This window comes from Rattus norvegicus, chromosome 11 (genome assembly GCF_021556685.1).
Source record: "Rattus norvegicus strain SHRSP/BbbUtx chromosome 11, alternate assembly SHRSP_T2T, whole genome shotgun sequence".
Lineage (NCBI taxonomy): Eukaryota > Metazoa > Chordata > Mammalia > Rodentia > Muridae > Rattus > Rattus norvegicus.
Window position 1 is genome coordinate 76146949 of NC_141544.1, and position 18225 is coordinate 76165173.

The window sequence follows — 18225 nt, forward strand, 5'->3', positions numbered from 1 at the left end:
ACACACACACAAACACACACACCTGTATATATCCACAAATGTGAATTTTTATCAGATGCCTGGTACAGTGTGCACACTTCCGGTCAGCTATTTGGCAGGACAACTTCCTTGTGACTAACCATGTGAACTCACCTCACTTGCACAATAGAGATTACAGTTTCTCTAGAAGGCAGAGTAATTCTAGGACTGGCCCTGCCTAGGGATATGGGACTGTTTCCACTAACTTCAAAGTTGAATATTTCAAGGTTAAACAAAGAAACTGTGCATAAGGGAGACATAGAAAATGTCGGAATTCCGTGGTCATCTACTACATCACATTATTTTTCCATGATTGTGCTAGTATCTCTTCAGATTATTCTGATATGCTACATTCTGTCTCCAGGAAGGCCTGTGCACCAGGAAGGGATGGGCGGAGGGTCTTCTGAGATGTGTTCTCAAAGGCAGTGCTTTAGTTTCTCACAAATCAGGTAAGGAAACTGGAAAAGGTTAAAATATTCAATGTGTTGCCTATGAACAGAGGGAAATGGGAACCCTCAGATACTAAGGAACACGTGGAGGAGGTTGCCTTTCTAATTATGAACTGGACAGCATGCATCAGTGGCCTTGGAAACATGCATAACCTCTGGGTATGGTGGGCTTCTGTGATTTACCCTTCACACAGGCACAAAACCAGTCAACAACTAAACAGACACACAGACACACACACAGACACACACAGACACACACAGAGACATACACACATATAGACACACACACACAGACACACACACACACAGACATACACACACACACACACACACACACACAGAGAGACACAGACACACAGTATCTATGTATCTGACATCATCTGTCTCAGCCTGAGATGCAATTCTATCTGGAGGGGTCTCTGACACATAGTAAGTATACATACATAGTTCTGGTTAAGCTCTAGTAAGCCATAGAGTACATTCATACATCTAATGATGCAGAATATTATCTCATTAGGAATAAGAGTACATTTGAAAAATATAAAAATAGTTTTGCTTCTATTTTAAATAATTAGCGTTGGAGAGATGGCTCAGTGGTTAAGAGTGTTTGCTGCTCCTGCAAGAGCCCCAGGTTTAGTTCCTAGCACCCACGCAATGGCTCTGTAACTCCAGTTCCCACACAACTAATATTTCCTTCTGGCCTCTGAGGGCACCAGTACATGTGTGGTACAGACACACATACAGGAAAATAACCATACACACAAAATAAAAATAAACCTTTAAAAATCATGTCAAGTATGATTACCATACCTAGAATCCCAGGATGCAGGAAGCAGAGGAAAGAACACAAGTTTCAGGTTACTTTGTGCTATAAGGAACGACCCCGTCACACCTCCCTGGAAATACGAATACAGAGGCTATGTCTGGGACAATCTACTTACACCTAGCATCAGCTGCCGGGGTCATCTGTTCTCCATTTTGTAGCCTAGGGTGTATGCAAGCAACCATCTAAGGGACTGTCTGAGTGGGAAGGTAGTTGATAGCTGTCTCCATAAGCCACACAGCGTTTATTAAAAGCATTATACTCAGTGAATATCAAGTAAAACTATGAGTAAAGAATCAAAGAGCTAGAGAATGCTAGTAATACTAAATGTAAGTAGCCAGCTGCTCCATAAATTACATTAGTTTCGTGGTCACAAAGCTTTTAAGCTAGATATTGTTTTGGGGATTTTTGTTTTGTTTTTCAGATAAGAAAGATCCATTGTTGACTTACTGATCGCACATAGCTGGCTGCTAAGCCCATGCCTGTCATACGTCAAAGTCATCTAGTTGTTGGGGCTGTAGTCCTCGCTACTCAGGAGACTGAAGCAGGAGTCCAAGCTCAAGGCCTCAGAGTAGGTCCAAGTCACAGTATAAAAAAGGTAAGAACAGAGCTAAGGGGGCTGGGGATTTAGCTCAGTGGTAGAGCGCTTACCTAGGAAGCACAAGGCCCTGGGTTCGGTCCCCAGCTCCGAAAAAAAAAAAAAAAAAAAAAAAAAAAAAAAAAAGAACAGAGCTAAGGAGACAGGTAGAGCATCTTCCTAGCTTGCATAAGACCTAAGTCCAATATCCAGCACCACAATGGCTACTACTACAAAAAAGAAAGGAAGGAAGGAAGGAAGGAAGGAAGGAAGGAAGCAAGGAAGGGAAAAGAGCCACACACTTAACCATTAATTAGGTCAGGATCTTGAAGGATCTAATTGAGCTCTTTTATTCTATAAAGGAATCAACCACACACAAAGATTAAATGTTCCTCAGCATCTTCTGTTTTTGAGGTGTTTATTTAGCCTTGTGTATGCCAGGCAGGTTCTCTGCCACTAAATGAAATCTAGAGCCTGTGTCTGAGATTTTCAACTCAATGCACTGAGAGGCAAAAATATGAGCTTTATTGGCATTTGAGCAGCTACAAGGTCACAAGTTTGCTTCAGTAAGTGGGTTACACGCTCTGTTCTACTCCACGGCAATAGTGCCGAGCTCTGTGCATGCTAGGGAGCAGGTGTAGCTGTGTGTGTGCTAGGGAGCAGGTGTAGCTGTGTGTGTGCTAGGGAGCAGGTGTAGCACTGTGTGTGCTAAGGAGCAGGTGCAGCTGTGTGTGCTAGGGAGCAGGTGCAGCTGTGTGTGCTAGGGAGCAGGTGTAGCTGTGTGTGTGAACTAGGGAGCAGGTGTAGCTGTGTGTGTGCTAGGGAGCAGGTATAGCTGTGTGTGTGCTAGGGAGCAGGTGTAGCTGTGTGCGTGCTAGGGAGCAGGTGTAGCTGTGTGCGTGCTAGGGAGCAGGTGTAGCTGTGTGTGTGCTAGGGAGCAGGTGTAGCTGTGTGTGTGCTAGGGAGCAGGTGCAGCTGTGTGTGTGCTAGGGAGCAGGTGTAGCTGTGTGCGTGCTAGGGAGCAGGTGTAGCTGTGTGTGTGCTAGGGAGCAGGTGTAGCTGTGTGTGTGCTAGGGAGCAGGTGTAGCACTGTGTGTGTGCTAGGGAGCAGGTGTAGCTGTGTGTGTGCTAGGGAGCAGGTGTAGCACTGTGTGTGCTAAGAAGCAGGTGTAGCTGTGTGCTAGGGAGCAGGTATAGCTGTGTGTGTGCTAGGGAGCAGGTATAGCACTGTGTGTGCTAGGGAGCAGGTGTAGCTGTGTGTGTGCTAGGGAGCAGGTGTAGCTGTGTGTGTGCTAGGGAGCAGGTGTAGCTGTGTGTGTGCTAGGGAGCAGGTGTAGCTGTGTGTGTGCTAAGGAGCAGGTGTAGCTATGTGAACTAGGGAGCAGGTGCAGCTGTGTGTGTGCTAGGGAGCAGGTGTAGCACTGTGTGAGCTAGGGAGCAGGTGTAGCTGTATCTGTGCTAGGCAAGTACTCTGCCATGAGCTACAGTCCCAGTTCCAGGACTAATCAGTTTTTAGCATCAACCTAGCTGCCAGCTTGGACCAGGGTCTTAAAAACAGGTGGCTAGCTTGACCCTAGGCACCTCACTGTCTTTATCTTATCATGTAACTGGCCACACAGAGTGACTATGCCAAATAGTTGGGATCTGGGATCTTCCAAGCCAGACCACTCCACTTAGACTTAGAGAGTGTGAGGGAGGGAAGGAAGAGGGAGAGAGAGGAAAGACAGAGAGGGATAAGGGAGAGAGAACAAAAGCATCCCCTCAAACCTGCAGCCCTCTGCCTCCTGTGTTCTGGGATTACACGGGTGGTCCCACAACTGGGCCAATGAGTCTTGACTGAGATGACGGGCTGTGACATCATTTTGTACAGATAAAAGATGTTCATTCCAACTTCAACATACCTATGTTGGGAGACTTTGCTGGTTGAGAGAAGAATATGCTTTCTCCTAACAATAACTATTCAAATTCCCATAATGTCACAATAATGAGCAAAAGAAAGTCATGGCACGGGAGTTGCTACGATACTCATTAGAAGAAAAAGAAAACTGAACCAAAAGTGATAAGGGTATGTGAGGAACAGAAAAAGAAACACATCAAAGACGGTTTACCACATTTTCTTTCCTTTTGTTTTTTAATAAATTATAAATACTTTATCCACTTATCAAAGTTCATCAAAGAACTTCCAAAATATTTACTCTTCTTCATTCTTCAGGGCTTATTCATTCACAAAGTGGGCCACCTACAGAAGAGATTTGATTTTAGAAAGTCAGAGTTCAGACATCAAACTGGACCTAGGGGTTATGGACTTACGGCCACCAGAAATAAATGCTTCACTGAAATATTGTTACATTCTAAACAAGTCAAAACCGCAGCTTAGCTTAACTGACGACCCCCCTGAAACTGTTGGTTGCAATGTCTGACCTTTAGGAGCTTTTGGTGAGGCACTGTGTCTCTACAGACATTAAGAAAGAGGCTGTACGTCCTGCTCTTTCAAGAACTGGGCTCGCTGTGTTAAAGGTAGAAGGAAGGTCAGTTCAGTACACTTGTTCCTGTGGGAAGCTCCTCCTTGGCCTGCAGGCTAATAAGAGCCACAGCGAAATACCCAGAGGGAGGGCCTCAGAGGACAGTACTGCTGGCCTAGTCTCAGGGTGCCAGCTTCTCGCCATGACACCTCCACCCTAGTCCCTGTTAAGAAGATGGAGAAAACCACTGAAAAGGTGACAGCCGCTCGGGCAGCCAATTCTTAAGACTAATTCAAGAACTTCCTAAACCCATTCCCTTTGTTTGGTTTAGACAGGAAAATAGCCTCACCAAGACACAGACACCTAAATTCCCTGTTTTCCTAATAAGCTTGAAGGAAAACAATACACTTAAGGTATGGGCAGGAAACAGAAGCAGAAATGGAGCTGCCTAACCCCGTTTCCACAGCCTCCAGCACCTATACTCAGGCACTGCACAGATCTGAGGATCTGTATGTGATGGTGGACAGACTCTAGTTCTTCTCTGGATGGAGGGTCCCCGGCAAGTGGGACTGTCTTTTGCATTAGGCATGTCATAGGGTCTTAATAGGTGTTCTGTCTTGATTCATGCATTATCTTGAGATACCTTTGTAAATAATCTATGTATAAAGGTGGCTCATTTAAACACTCAAATTGAAAGTTCACTTAAACAAACAAAAACTAGCATGACCATTACTTTATATGGATTTTAGCAGATTTCCCATTTTCTTTTGACCCTTATAATCAGGAAGCGCCACTCACTTCTGGATATTTCTAATTAGGTGGTGAATTTGTTTTCTACTTTCTCTGTCAGTAAAAAAAAGTTATAAGATTTAAAGAACAATCCGGGCTCACGGCCATGATACCTACTTTTTCTTTTTAGCTTCAACTCTCTGCCTTTGCTACCATTAAACCCTCAGGTAGTTTCTATTTGGCATGCTCACAATTGTTTCCTTAGTGTTAGCATATTTAATGTTAAGGACTTGGCAATCATCTGGGAGCTTGAGTCAACAGGTGAGGAGGCAGGGTTTGTGAATTCTGGAAAGGTCACTTAGGTGCTCCTGAGGCTTGGACAACACTGTTATTCAGAGTGTAAGAGAGGAGGTAACACTTACACCCCATCTCTGCGAGCCAGGTCCAATTAAGATCTATTTTCCTTGGGAATAATAATGTCAGCATCTATGACGGTTTTTGAATTAAGGGACTTTTATGACCATTGCTGGAGCAACCCAGGTTTGTGGAGTGTTTTTCCTCTGAAGAGGTTGTCAGAGAATATGGTCTAGCTGTCTATCAAGCTCACCTCAGAGCAGTGTAGAGAGTTGTGTGGGAGTTTACTACAGTCAGAGCCTTTGGCTAAACGTTCCCATGCATTCCAGCAGCAGATCTTTTAAATCAGTCTTCATTATAAGTCTTAGGATTGAAGATTTCGGTGATGTGAAACCCTAAAGCTGAGTGTGCTGGCAATGCAATGTCACTCAGTTAGGAGTAACACAAAGTGCCTCTGGTTTGGAGGATGCAATGGTCTAATGCTACCACTACCCTCCAATTCCCCACGAGGTTCTAGGCAAAGCTTAACACAACTGACTAGAAAGAGCTGGACCGTGCAGAAAGCCACCCACGGATGCCGGATCTGAGCCTTAAAGTCTCTTCTCCTCCAGTCAGGACTATCAGGTAGGGCGAGCTCCTTATCTCCTTACTGCACTTCAAACACAACTGGTCATGTGTGAGACTCTAGAGAGGTGGGAGAGGAAGAAGCCAGCTCTCTACTACTGTGACACTGGCATGTGGCCTTGGTATCTCTCAACCGTGGCTAAGTTAGGAGTGACAGTGAGATGTGGGTCTGCAAGCAGCACAAACAGGGTGCTTGCTGGAGGCTGGGATTCCGGTTCTCGTCCTGCTGAGCCATCTCGGGACTCCTGCCCCACGGAGCCACCACTATGGTCCCTGGCCATTCACTCGTCCATTTAGTACACAGCACCCTAGCCAGCGCCGGGTGCTGAGACATGCTGGCAGTGAACCAGATACTTTCCAGAGCTTACAGCCCAGCTGGAGGGAAGCAAGGACGGTCGTTATAAGGAGAGGCTCAGTATATAGGTGGTGACTGCAAAAACAAGAGTAGCCACTGGCCACATCTGACAACTAACCTTTTTATAAATTAAGAATTTATAAAATTCTTCCCCAGACTCATTATGCTTAACAGTCATGCATTGCTAGTGGCTACCGTACTGGAGAGTGTGGCCACAGAACACCTGGGAAGGCCTACTGGGTATGGCTGGAACAGTGACAGGGAAGGCTATTACTTTACATGAGGCGATGAGGAAAGGGCCTCTCTAATAAGACTTTAAATCAGTATCTGGAAAGAAGTGTACTAGTGAGCAAAGTTAACACCTGAAGCAAGAGATTCCAACCAGAAGTCATGGACTGTGGTCTTGTCACACATATCCCTCCAGACATTGATATTTAGATTCAAAGTTATTCAAATACTAAGGGTTAGTTTTATTAGAACAATGCCTGGTTTAAAACAAAGCTTCCATTTTCACTAGAAAAAAAAGTAACACGTTTTACTGCAGACCCATATTAGAAACAGGAAACAGAATATTTTCCACTTAGTTCCTTCACCTTGGAAAATAGTGTGCCTCCCACGGCTATGCCTTCTCCCTGACTACAATGTAACTAAAGGCCCTTATCAAGCCAGTTCTCAAAAGCTTCATACCGTCTCAGATCTAATGGGTGCCTCAAATTGTTGGCACCAAACCATTACAACCCCATGCTAGAAACTGCAAAGTTATTTTTAAGCTGCTACTTAAACATGCTAGATTAACCAGGCAAGCTACCATTAGGAGAATGCTGTCTTGTAGTTGACTCTCTAAGGTGACACTCAGACGTGAAGCAACAGAGTTCACTTACCATGTCATATCTTAAATCCCAGCGCTCTCATGCACTCCTTGTGGGCCTCGATGAGATGTCCACAGTGTTCTTCTCCTTTCTCAATGATGCTATAAAATAAAATGCACTCGTTACCTAGTAAGTAGACAACAAGCAGAATCGTGGGGAGTCTGTGATGGGAGTGAGACAGTGCGTGTGCAGAATGTGGCTGGAGTTACAAACGAAAGTCCCCTATAGCATACAGCTCAGCATCTTTGCGCTCTGTATTTGCTCTTAAGACGGTTCTGTTCCCACAAAGGTGTTCCACAGAACTGAGGTTTTGAAGTTTGTTTTTGTTGTTGTTTGGGGAAGGTTCTAATTACATGAAATAATTATGTAGAACGAATGATGCCTTTAGTCTATACCCAAAATAAACATTTTTTCCCCCCACTCGGAAAGGTTTAATGAGAGAAGAAGAGTAGAAAAGGGGAGAAGTAAAGGCCAGCCATGAGCACATGGAGGGAAGGGGGATGGGAAGTGGGGAGAGAAGGGACAAAGGAGAAGAAGGCAAGAGAGCAGAGAAAAGAGAGAGAGAGGAGGGGGCAAGCAGCCCCTTTTATAGTCAGACATACCTCTAAACATTTCTTTATAATGAAATAAACTGAATGTTTACATAAAATGACGAGGAAAGAGTTTAACTTTTGGGCCTACTATCACACAGAAATTAAGCTCCTGTTTTGTCTTTTCCCCTTACATTCGAACACCTAAGCCTACTTTTAATCATTAAACATCGAACGACATAAACATCCAAAAAGACCTGGTAGCCACGAGCCCCCAAGATGAATCCTTCTTTGGAAGGTTAAGGGACTTCAATGATAAAATCCACAGAGTAATCACGAGAGCCAGAATGTGCTGACACATGCCTTGTAATCATGTTTGGGAAGCTAAGGCAGGAGACTCCTGAGTAGGAGGCTAGCCTGGGCTACATGTCAAGACCCCCGTCTCAAAGAGGAGGGAAATGGGTTCTTCTATTAAAATCCTTACCAGCAGAGGAGCAGACTGGGCAGGGCAGTGGGTTGAGTATAACAGCTAGCTTTCACTCACCACTTACACTCACTGCTAAACCTTACAGAAATGCTGGCCTCACTCAACACACACGTGAGGCAGACTTGTTAAGTATCTTCATAAGGTCACCAAGTTGGAGGAGCAGGATTCAGAGCCTGCCTGAATTTCTAAGCTCTGGATCTTGAGCCACACACTTCCCGAAGTCTCCACTTCAGGAACCTTGGTATCAGACCGACCTTTAAATTCTCCAGTTATGGTATGGCTTGAAAAGTAGTGAGAATAAAATAACTGAGGTGCACTCTTATTACCTTCCTATACCAAGGAATACTTTGTTTTGTCTATTTTTTTTTTTTTTTTTTGGAGACATGGTCTCGCTCTGATGCTCAGGCTGGACTTAAATTTGTTTCGGTCTCCCCAGTAATGAGACTACACCATGAGCATCTATATTTGGTTCCACGACTATTTTTCTACTTTGATGGGAGAAAAAGGTGGAGATGCATATTCCCCACCATCTGAGGACCCCAGTATCTGCTCCAGAATTGAGGCTACATAAAAGTCAGGAGACCAAGCAAAACCTTTTGTGATTTGATGATAGAATAGGTAAACATTATTATCACCTAATCTGTACAGACTGGCTTTTTGCAATTTGTTTTTATTTTATGTGTATAGGTATTTTGCCTGCATGTACACCTGTGCACCATGTGTGTGCAGTGCCTGAAAAAGCTAGAAGGGGGCGTCGGATTCTTCTGGGACTGGAATTACAGAAGACTGTTAACCAACGCCTGAGTGGTGGGAATCGAAGCCAGGCCCTCTCTCTGGAAGGTCAACCAGGGCTTTTATCCACTGAGCCATCTCTCCAGTCCCTGACAGGTGACTTCTAACTTCTGGGAAAGGGTATCCCTTCAGAAATGTACCCTGTGTTCTACTATTCACACGTTTCAAAGAAAAAAAAATTACTAGAGATTACCTGAAACATTTACACCTGGGTCTTAGTAAATCTATACCATAGCAGGTGGCATAGTACTGGCTGGTAACAAGTCTCCACACATTTTAAGTGCCTTTAAATCAAGGAACATCTTTATGCATCTAAGAAGCCTGAAAGGCATTTGTAGCAAGGAATGAAGGACCCGAACTTTGGGGTCAATCTAACCTCTTGCCCTCTCGTTGACCCCTAACTAAGACAGATGCCAGAGAGTAGAACGGAGCCAAGCAGCGGAAGCCCGGAGTCCCCTCCCCGGCTGCGCACTGACCACGCATCACGCGCCTTCTTGGTCTCCGGGCAGGCACAGCAGGGCTTCAGAGGCTTCTTCTCCTGAGCCTCGGGCGGGGCAGGGCTAGCGGCAGCCAGTCCCGGCATCTTTCCAGAGGAAAGCAGTAACGATCGCACACGCGCAAAGCTCCCAAAACTCAGACCAACCCGAGCTGTCTGTATCCACTTCCGCAGTCAAGCGAACGCAGACAGGAAGTCCCTCCTCTCCGGACGGAAGCGAGCCTAAGGAGCGCGCACACAAAAGGGCGTGGCTTTAGCGCAGACCAAAAGGTTAAAAGGTCATCTAGGGTGGTTTTGCTATTTGGTTTGTTTTTGAGATTGTAATTTGATTGCAACATTTCCCTTTTCTGTTTCCTTTCTACAAATCCTCACATATACACGCCCGTTCCCCACTATCCTTCAAATTCGTGGCCTTTTCCTCCCTAATTGTTATTGCATGCATATATGTATACATATATTCCTTTATAACCCGTTCAGTCCACTGTAATGCTATCTGTATTCATATTTTAATGGCTGACCTCTGGGTCCTGGACAACCAGTGGCAGATCCAGGTTCCACCCTAGGGCATTTTGTGATCTTTCTTCCGGTCTTTCTGGTTTAATATATGTTCCGCAGATATTTGGTACAAAGGTCCTCTACTTCCTATTTCTCCCCGGCATATATGCTAAATCTTCAGCTAATATATCATGACACCGTAGTTATGAAAGGCTCTCTCTGTCTCTCATTCTCTCTCTCTCTCTCTCTCTCTCTCTCTCTCTCTCTCTCTCTCGTGTGTGTGTGTGTGTGTGTGTGTGTGTGTGTGTGTGTGTGTGTGTGTGTTGGATAAGTAAATGTAATGGTAACTGATCTTGAAAGTGTAAACCCCTCAGTAGAGCGCCATTGCTTCAAACCAGCCATTCTTTTTTTTTTTTTTTTCAGAGCTGGGGACTGAACCCAGGGCCTTGCGCTTGCTAGGCAAGTGCTCTACCGCTGAGCTAAATCCCCAACCCCCAAACCAGCCATTCTAACTGTAAAGAAGTTTACTAAAATGTACAGCATTTAACATTTGCCACATTTTTGAGTGGCTTCCTCAGACTATCTGTGAATTCGGCAGGAAAAAAAAGTGGTTTGTTTGTTTATATGAGTACACTGTAGTTGTCTTCAGACACACCAGAAGAGGGCATCGGATCCCGTTACAGATGGTTGTGAGCCACCATGTGGTTGCTGGGAATTGAACTCAGGACCTCTGGAAGAGCACTCAGTGCTCTTAACCGCTGAGCCACCTCTCCAGCCCCCAAAAGTGGTTTTAACTTTTAATATAAATATGTGTATAGACAAGGTCTCTGGCCTAAGCTGGCCTTGAACGTTCTGTGGATGACCCTGAACTGATCACTAAATATCGGCATTACAAGTGTGTGCCATGCATACCCGGTGTATAAGGTCTTCCTGCTTGCCAGGCAGACAACCTACAAACTGAGTTACAGACCCTCCTAACCTGGTTTCTATTATAAATTGTCACTCATCAGTAGAATTGAACATACCTTTTCCTGGAACAATTAAATTCAAGAAGGAACAATATAATCGTCAGCATCATACCTCCCATGTGTAGTGCTGGGTGTGAGAGTCATTTAATCCTCATAACAGATCAGGGTTCAGAAAGGCATATAATTTGTTCAGAGCTACATAGCTCACGAGGTTCCACCTCTCCCAAGGTTCCATTTGCTATCCTATATGATGTGTCTAAAGGCAAAGCAACTTCGTTTTAAAACCACTGACCTGTATATATTGGTGTCACTGAATTTTTGTGTAGAGTAAATGAACAAAGAAGAAAAAGGAGAGAATGTAAGGAATTGTGAGGACCAAGTTTGATACAAATTGTAGGCCGGAGGAGGGGGAGGAGGAGGAGGAGGAGGAAGAGGAAGAGGAGGAGGAGGAAGAGGAAGAGGAGGAAGAGGAGGAGGAAGAGGAAGAGGAGGAGAAAGAGGAGGAGGAGGAAGAGGAGGAAGAGGAAGAGGAGGAAGAGGAAGAGGAGGAGGAGGAAGGGAGGGGGGAGAAGGAGGAGAGGGAGGAAGGGAGGGGAGGAGGAGGAGGAAGAAGAAGAGGAGGAGGAAGAGGAGGAGGAAGAGGAGGAGGAGGAAGAGGAGGAAGAGGAGGAGAGGGAGGAAGAGAGGGGGAGGAGGAGGAAGAAGAAGAGGAGGAGGAAGGGGAGGAGGAAGAGGAGGAGAGGGAGGAAGGGAGGGGGAGGAGGAGGAAGAAGAGGAGGAGGAGGACGATGATGAGGACAACAGGGATTTTTTGGTAACTGATAAGTTTTCTTCCCATTTTTCCCTTTGTGAAGGAAAGTTTCTGGCGTGAACCACACCTTACTCTGAACAACCTGGAAGGCTGATCAACTGATTAGAACTTTAGAGATGTAGAAAGGGTGGAAGGTTACTAGATTATAGCCAAGTAGTCTTGGAGCAGCTTAGTGGTCATCCATTACCCCCTTCTATATGTGGTCTAACATCTTTGTGAACTTTAGGTAAAGCCTTTGGAATGAATGTAGGAGCAGACTCCCTCCCTCACCTCCCCCAGTTCCCACCAACCAAAAGGCTGTGAAGATCATCAGACACCATCTGAGGCTATGGATGAGATTTCCTTACCGTCCTGTGACCTGTCTACCTGATGGTTTTACCACTGAGTTTGGGAAGTGTCTTGATTTATGATTTTGTTCTTTATATATACTATAAAACTACATGGGAGTATGATATCACCATGCTGGAATGTGGAGTTTAGGGTAGTGTGAAACTGTTCCCAGACCATGATCACCCATATTTGTTCCCAGAATAAACTGTCTCTTATTCCCTATGTGTGTATTTGTGCTTGTGTGTGTGTGTGTGTGTGTGTGTGTGTGTGTGTGTGTGTGTGTAACTGGTACTGATTACAACAGTCTGCTGTGTGACTTCCTTACTAGTGGGAGGCCTCAGGGAAAGGACTCTCCTGTCCCTTGCTTCCTCTAACTAAATGTTTCTGAGACTGTAATAAACCCTTGGCTGTCTCTTGAGCACCACGACCTACACAATAGCTACTTCGTTGAGGTAAAATAGCCTGCTTATGAATGAAACAAGCACATTTCCAGCACTGGAGAGGCCAAAGCAGGAAGAAACAGAGTTCAAGGCCAGCCTGTGCCTCAGAACAAGGTCCTGTCTAAAAAACAAACAAACAAAAGATCTCCTTTCCAATGGGGAACAGCTAATAATTTGTGCTCATCAACTCAACTCTTGTTTTAAGATGGTCTAACTAACTTACATGTGTGTGTGTGTGTTACTTTTCCTTTTCCTTTTGAGGAACGAGTAAGCATTAAACTTCACTCTTCTTCCTCAGGCCCCGTGTTTTGTAGACTGAGATGGTTTCTGTTATATTAAGTGGAAATTAACAGTACAAAACCTATGTAATTGTTGTTTCCCATTTAATCCCAAGGAAAAAAACATTAATATGCTATTTCCCTAGAGAAGAGCTATAGTTAGATATTAAGTTGAAGGGCTTGAGAGATAGTTTAGTGGGTAAAGAGACCGAGCCCGATGACCTGAGTTCAATCCCAGGACTATGATGGTTGCGGTTAACAACTGCACACATTTGGTCCCCAGCTCTGAAAAAAAAGAAAAGAAAAGAAAAAAAACCTCCACACATGTTCTGTCATTTACACACACACACACACACACACACACACACACACACACACCCCAAAACTTTAAAACTCAAAAATAGGTAATACACAGAGACTAATAAAAAATAAAATTAATAGTAAATGTAATACCTTTAATATCCAATTGTTGTTCCTCAATTTTTATTCTAACTATCAAATTTTACTCTTTTTACCTCTAAGACTGTTGTGGCTAAGGTTACTAAATTAACAGGACACAAGCTTGAAGTAGTGGCTTGGGTGGAGTTTGATGGTACCAAAGAGCAGTTCTGTGAGTGGGATCTAACTCACTGCCACAACAAACCACAGAGGAATTACTTTTTAACATTTTTTTTCAGTGATACACAGCTATGTGGTCTCGTGCTGACTGTGCCCAGTTTGGTGATGTCACCAAGGGCAGGCGGGCGGTTGCTGCTTATACAGAAGGAGTGACACCACATGTTTCTAGTGAAGAATTACAAGGCTTAAATTCTCATCGGTCTGTCTAATACCTAGCTTCTTTCCTGGTTGCAAAACTAAGTAATTTTACATAGTATTTGCATGTCTGCCTCTGAATTTAAAAGAAGAAAATAATTCCCCATAATATATATAATATTATGGGGATATATATAATACTATGGGGATATATATAATATATTATGGGGATATATACATATATATATCTACTATGGGATTTGGACCCATATAAAAAGAGATACCCGTATAAGAAGATAGTCACTGTCTTTTTCAATGATCCCCTGTGAGAACAGAACAGAACCAGAGAAAGCAGCCATCTGCCAGTCATGAAGCCCTCTAGCCCTTACCAGGAACAAATTGACCTGCACCTTCCTTATGTTAGGCATTCCATATCCGCTGTAAGAAATGAGTATTGGTTGTTTAGGCCACATGCATTTAATGACCCATGACACCAAGACATCTATGTAATGTTACTATCACAGCCCGATGGCAGCAAACATGTGTCACCTGGTGTTTTCCATAGGTCAGGGGTCTTGGCATAGCTTAAGAGTTTTGCCAGATTACAATTAAAACCGGTAATGATGTTGATTTACCTGAGGTTCCAGTGGTGGTGAGTATGTTCTTTGTCCCACTTCAGTTATTGGAAGAATTCAGTTTCCTGCTGTTGTACAGGTGAGACCTTTGGCTTCTTGCTAGTTATCAGTGGGAGACCTCCCCAGTTCCTAGGGACCATCTGCAAATTTCTTGCAATGTGGAGTTCCCCACCATGGTCACTTGTTTCCTCAAAATCACCTATGAAGAGAGAGCACAATGAGTATTAAAGTCTCTGTCAAAGAATTAGTCACATAACCACTTACTTCCCAACATGGTTTGTAGAGTCTTTTGGCTAACACAGGCCCTAATACTGACAGAGTCAATATCGTGTTCCTCTCAAACCTATAGGTTGCATCCAGCCCAGGATAGTTATGAAGGCATTCCAGCCTGAACTTGCTTAAAACATTGGATTTTCTTTTTTAAATATTTGTTAGCATTGTGTGTGTGATGGGGAGATGGTATGTGGATGTCAGGGGACAACTTTGTGGAGTTGGTTCTCTCCTTCCACTTTTATATGGATTCTGGAAATCAAACTCGAAATCTCAGGCTTGCATTGTCTCTGATGGCAAGCAACTTTCCCTCCAGAGGACCCAACATTAAGGCTTTTTGGTACAAAACAAAAACAAACACCATAAAACCAAAATCAAACCAAACAAACTAACCAAAAAACCAACCCTCAATTGTGAGGTGCTAGAGTTTGACCTTTATAGAGAGAAGTGACAAGGCCATGTGGCACTGTCACAGGGCTAGACATGCCTGACAGAGCAGGAACGCCAAGGGCCAGGGTCCTGTGGATCATCGTAGGAGATCGCCACAGGCTGGCTAATTATCTGAAGACAAATTTACAGCACACACTGTGTAAAAGTAGATCCAAAAATGGGGAGAAGTGTTGAAGTGACGAAAGTTCCTGGCAGGGAAAAAAATTCCCTCATTTCTATAGTTGTCGATCCATGAACCAAAACCCAATTTCTAAAATTGAGTCAACCAATTTCTAAAATGCAATCTAAAGTGGAATCTTGTTTTTAAAGCTGTAAGGTTCAAGTTAATTAGAATGTCAGATGTGTGGAAATGGATGCTACCACAGTAGCAACTCTGGAAACAATAAAACTTCATGGTTACAAATTCACAGAGGTAGACATGCCTGGTTGGATTAAAGGTATGAACCACCATGCCCAGCTCATTGCTCTGGTTTTGATGTGTAAGAAAAATAATTCAAGGGTTGGGGATTTAGCTCAGCAGTAGAGCGCTTGCCTAGTGAGTGCAAGGCCCTGGGTTCGGTCCCCAGCTCCGAAAAAAAAGAAAAAAAAAAAAAAGAAAAGAAAAATAATTCAGCGTTTTATCTTTATGATCAGGGTAACCAAATTAATATAACTTGGTTACCTGTATTTCAGGATAAGAAAGCTTTTTTTTTTTTTAATTACAAAGTGCTAGAAACTCACTGTTCTAGAACAAAATGAGGACTTCTAAAAAAATTTTAATGATACAAATTAGTAATAAATAGCATATTTTATTCAATCACGTAAATTTGAATATGTACAATACAAGTTTGGATAAAAGGATTAGAATCGGGCTGGAGAGATGGCTCAGTGGTTAAGAACATTGACTGCTCTTCCAGAGGTCCTGAGTTCAAATCCCAGCAACCACATGGTGGCTCATAACCATCTGTAATGAGATCTGATGCCCTCTTCTGGTGTGTCTGAAGACAGCTACAGTGTACTTTCATATAATACATAAATAAATAAATCTTTAAAAAATAGAATTAACTTTGTTGATGATAACAGTGACTATTTTAAATGTATCATATATCATTTGGACTAGAGTGTATACCTCAATAGTAGGGTGCTTGTAGCATATGTGAGGCCCTAAATTCAATTCCCAATGCTACAAAAATAATGAATGGATGAATAAATAAACGATATTATTATTTGAGACACTGGCTAATTTTAAGGTAAAGTGATACTATGAAATTTCTTTTTAAAAGAAGAACGGATCATGGACAAAAGCTGACTCACTTTTGCCTCTCTAGTTTGCACTTCGTTTGTTTTTAGAAGCAGAGACTATGCGTACACCATACATAATTCCAAGAGCAGTCGGCTGGAGATAGATTTCCTATTACTGAAGCCAAGCCCAAAATATAGGAGCTTGGATTTCTTCACCTTGTGGAAAGAGGCTTTTAGAAATAAAAGTACCCAATTCTAGCAGGTGAAGGGACCCCCCAGGGACTTCTAGAAGAGACTGGCTGCAAGGGCTGTCACTAGCAAATTGCTCTTGGTTTCCTCAAGTAGCCTTTCCTGGCATCTACTGGGCAGAATCCTCCATCCATCCTCTAGCCTCCTCTTCCTAGCTCCGCTTCTTTCCATGCCAGCATTTCCCCCTTCTCTTGACTACTCCCTTCGGGTAACAAGCTCCTCAGGTCGCCCCACAGTTCGCCTCTTCATTCTGCCAGGTTTGTCCACCCTGCATCCCCACATCCACTCTGCCACTCCTTCCTGCCACTTCAAACTGCCCCTCGAGGCCCAGCCCTTTCACTTCCCAGCCCTGCCTCCTGAAGCTCGCCCCGCCCCTTATCCCTGCGTGCGTCTGAGGTTGCCATAGCTACGGTGTACACGGCTACCAAGCCTCCCATAGCTGGTTTTCTGCTGGCGGGAGGAAGACGGCAGCACCATGAGCCAGACAGTGACCATTCAGGAGCCCAGGACTAACGTTCCGGGGTTTCTGTTCCAGTGCAGAGATGTGTTGAGGGCCAAGGGCAGATCGGCCACTCGAGTGTACGATTTCCTGTACGGTAAGGACTGCCCAGACCTCCCGGGGGTTGGGGGGAGGCTAATGTGACCTGGTAGGGGTATGGCGTGCTAAAAAAAACTAGCTTCAAGACAAACCTTTTGGCTCTGGACCGCATAGCTGGGACCCGAGTCCCAGCACACAGTGGGCCACGCTCTCTGCAGCACTTCGGAGGCCACAGGTGTGCTCAGCTTCTCCAAGTACCAGACCCGGGTCACCCCTTTTCCCCCCATAATTTATCATCCTGAAACCTAGTCTGGTTCATTCATTCAGGTACATATTCATAAAAGTGTGAAGTCATTTGCAGAGCTGGAAGGTGTTCTGGGTAAAGAGGTTCCAGTTTGTTTCATGTTTGTTTTCAATGGTTTCCCTCCTCCTCCTCCTCTCCTCCTCTTCCCCCTCCTCGTCCTCCTCCTCCTCCTCTCTCTCCCCTTCCTCCTCTTTTTCCAACCTTTTATTAATCAAAACATTGTTGATAAATTCAGTGCACTGCTTCCCCTAGGACCAATTAAACTCCAGTTTATGTTATGTCCCGATTTTCCTCTTGTGATCTATCTCTCCAGAGCTTAAATTCGGGTTCACGCGTGCATCATCCTCTAGAGCCTATTACAGTACCGTACACAATATTATGTATAAAAGTGTTCACTAGATTACTGGATTCACTATAAGTGCAACCATTTAAGCATGACACTTTCTTTTCCTGATTTTTGCCTTCTGTAGAACCAGGCTGTTACCTGAACCCAGCATTCGTTTCAGCCTTATGGTATTTCCTTTGGATCTCCAGACTCTTCTTCTGAAGACCCATTTCCTTGACTTAGGCTGTGTAATTACCGATTGCATGCTCTTTTACTTAGGGTTTCTGATGCTGGGACAAAACATCATGATCAAAAACAAAGTTGGGAAGGAAAGGATTTACTTAGCTTACACTTTTGCATTACTGTTCATCATCAAAGGAAATCAGGACAGGAACTCAGGCAGAGCAGGAGCCTGGAGGCAGGAGCCCATGCAGAAGCCTTGGGCAGTGTTGTTTACTGGCTTGCTTCCCTGGCTTGCTCATCTTGCTTTCTTATAGAACGCAGGACCACCAGCCCAGGGATGGCACCATGGGCTGGGCCCTCCCCCACTGATGACTAATTGAGAAAAGGCCTTATATCTAGACCTCAATGTG

General features: G+C 44.1%; 2 protein-coding genes across 5 annotated transcripts in view; one reads left to right on the top strand and one right to left on the bottom strand.

Annotated features, from left to right (window-relative positions):
- Nucleotides 1-3970: 3970 nt before the first annotated feature.
- Nucleotides 3971-9745, bottom strand: Cox17 (cytochrome c oxidase copper chaperone COX17). Its single transcript, NM_053540.2, has 3 exons — nucleotides 9546-9745; nucleotides 7273-7361; nucleotides 3971-4106 (listed from the first exon to the last, which is right to left on the bottom strand). The coding sequence occupies exons 1-2, from the start codon at nucleotides 9650-9652 to the stop codon at nucleotides 7277-7279; spliced, it is 192 nt and encodes a 63-aa protein (NP_445992.1). The 5' UTR covers nucleotides 9653-9745; the 3' UTR covers nucleotides 3971-4106; nucleotides 7273-7276.
- A 7122-nt stretch (nucleotides 9746-16867) lies between these two features.
- Nucleotides 16868-18225, top strand: part of Cfap91 (cilia and flagella associated protein 91) — a 43641-nt gene continuing 42283 nt past the window's right edge. For all 4 annotated transcript variants that reach the window (NM_001438529.1, NM_001430786.1, NM_001430787.1 and 1 more), the window contains 1 exon segment: nucleotides 16868-17061. In NM_001438529.1, the coding sequence (NP_001425458.1) occupies nucleotides 16941-17061 (121 nt within the window). In that variant the 5' untranslated portion in view covers nucleotides 16868-16940.

Bases quoted from the DNA above. Each gene is read 5' to 3' on its own strand.
- Cox17 (NM_053540.2), bottom strand. From the start codon at position 9,652: ATGCCGGGACTGGCTGCCGCTAGCCCTGCCCCGCCCGAGGCTCAGGAG. The intron at 7,362-9,545 runs GTCAGTGCGCAG...TTTATTTTATAG, and splicing joins AAGAAGGCGCGTGATGCGTG to CATCATTGAGAAAGGAGAAG.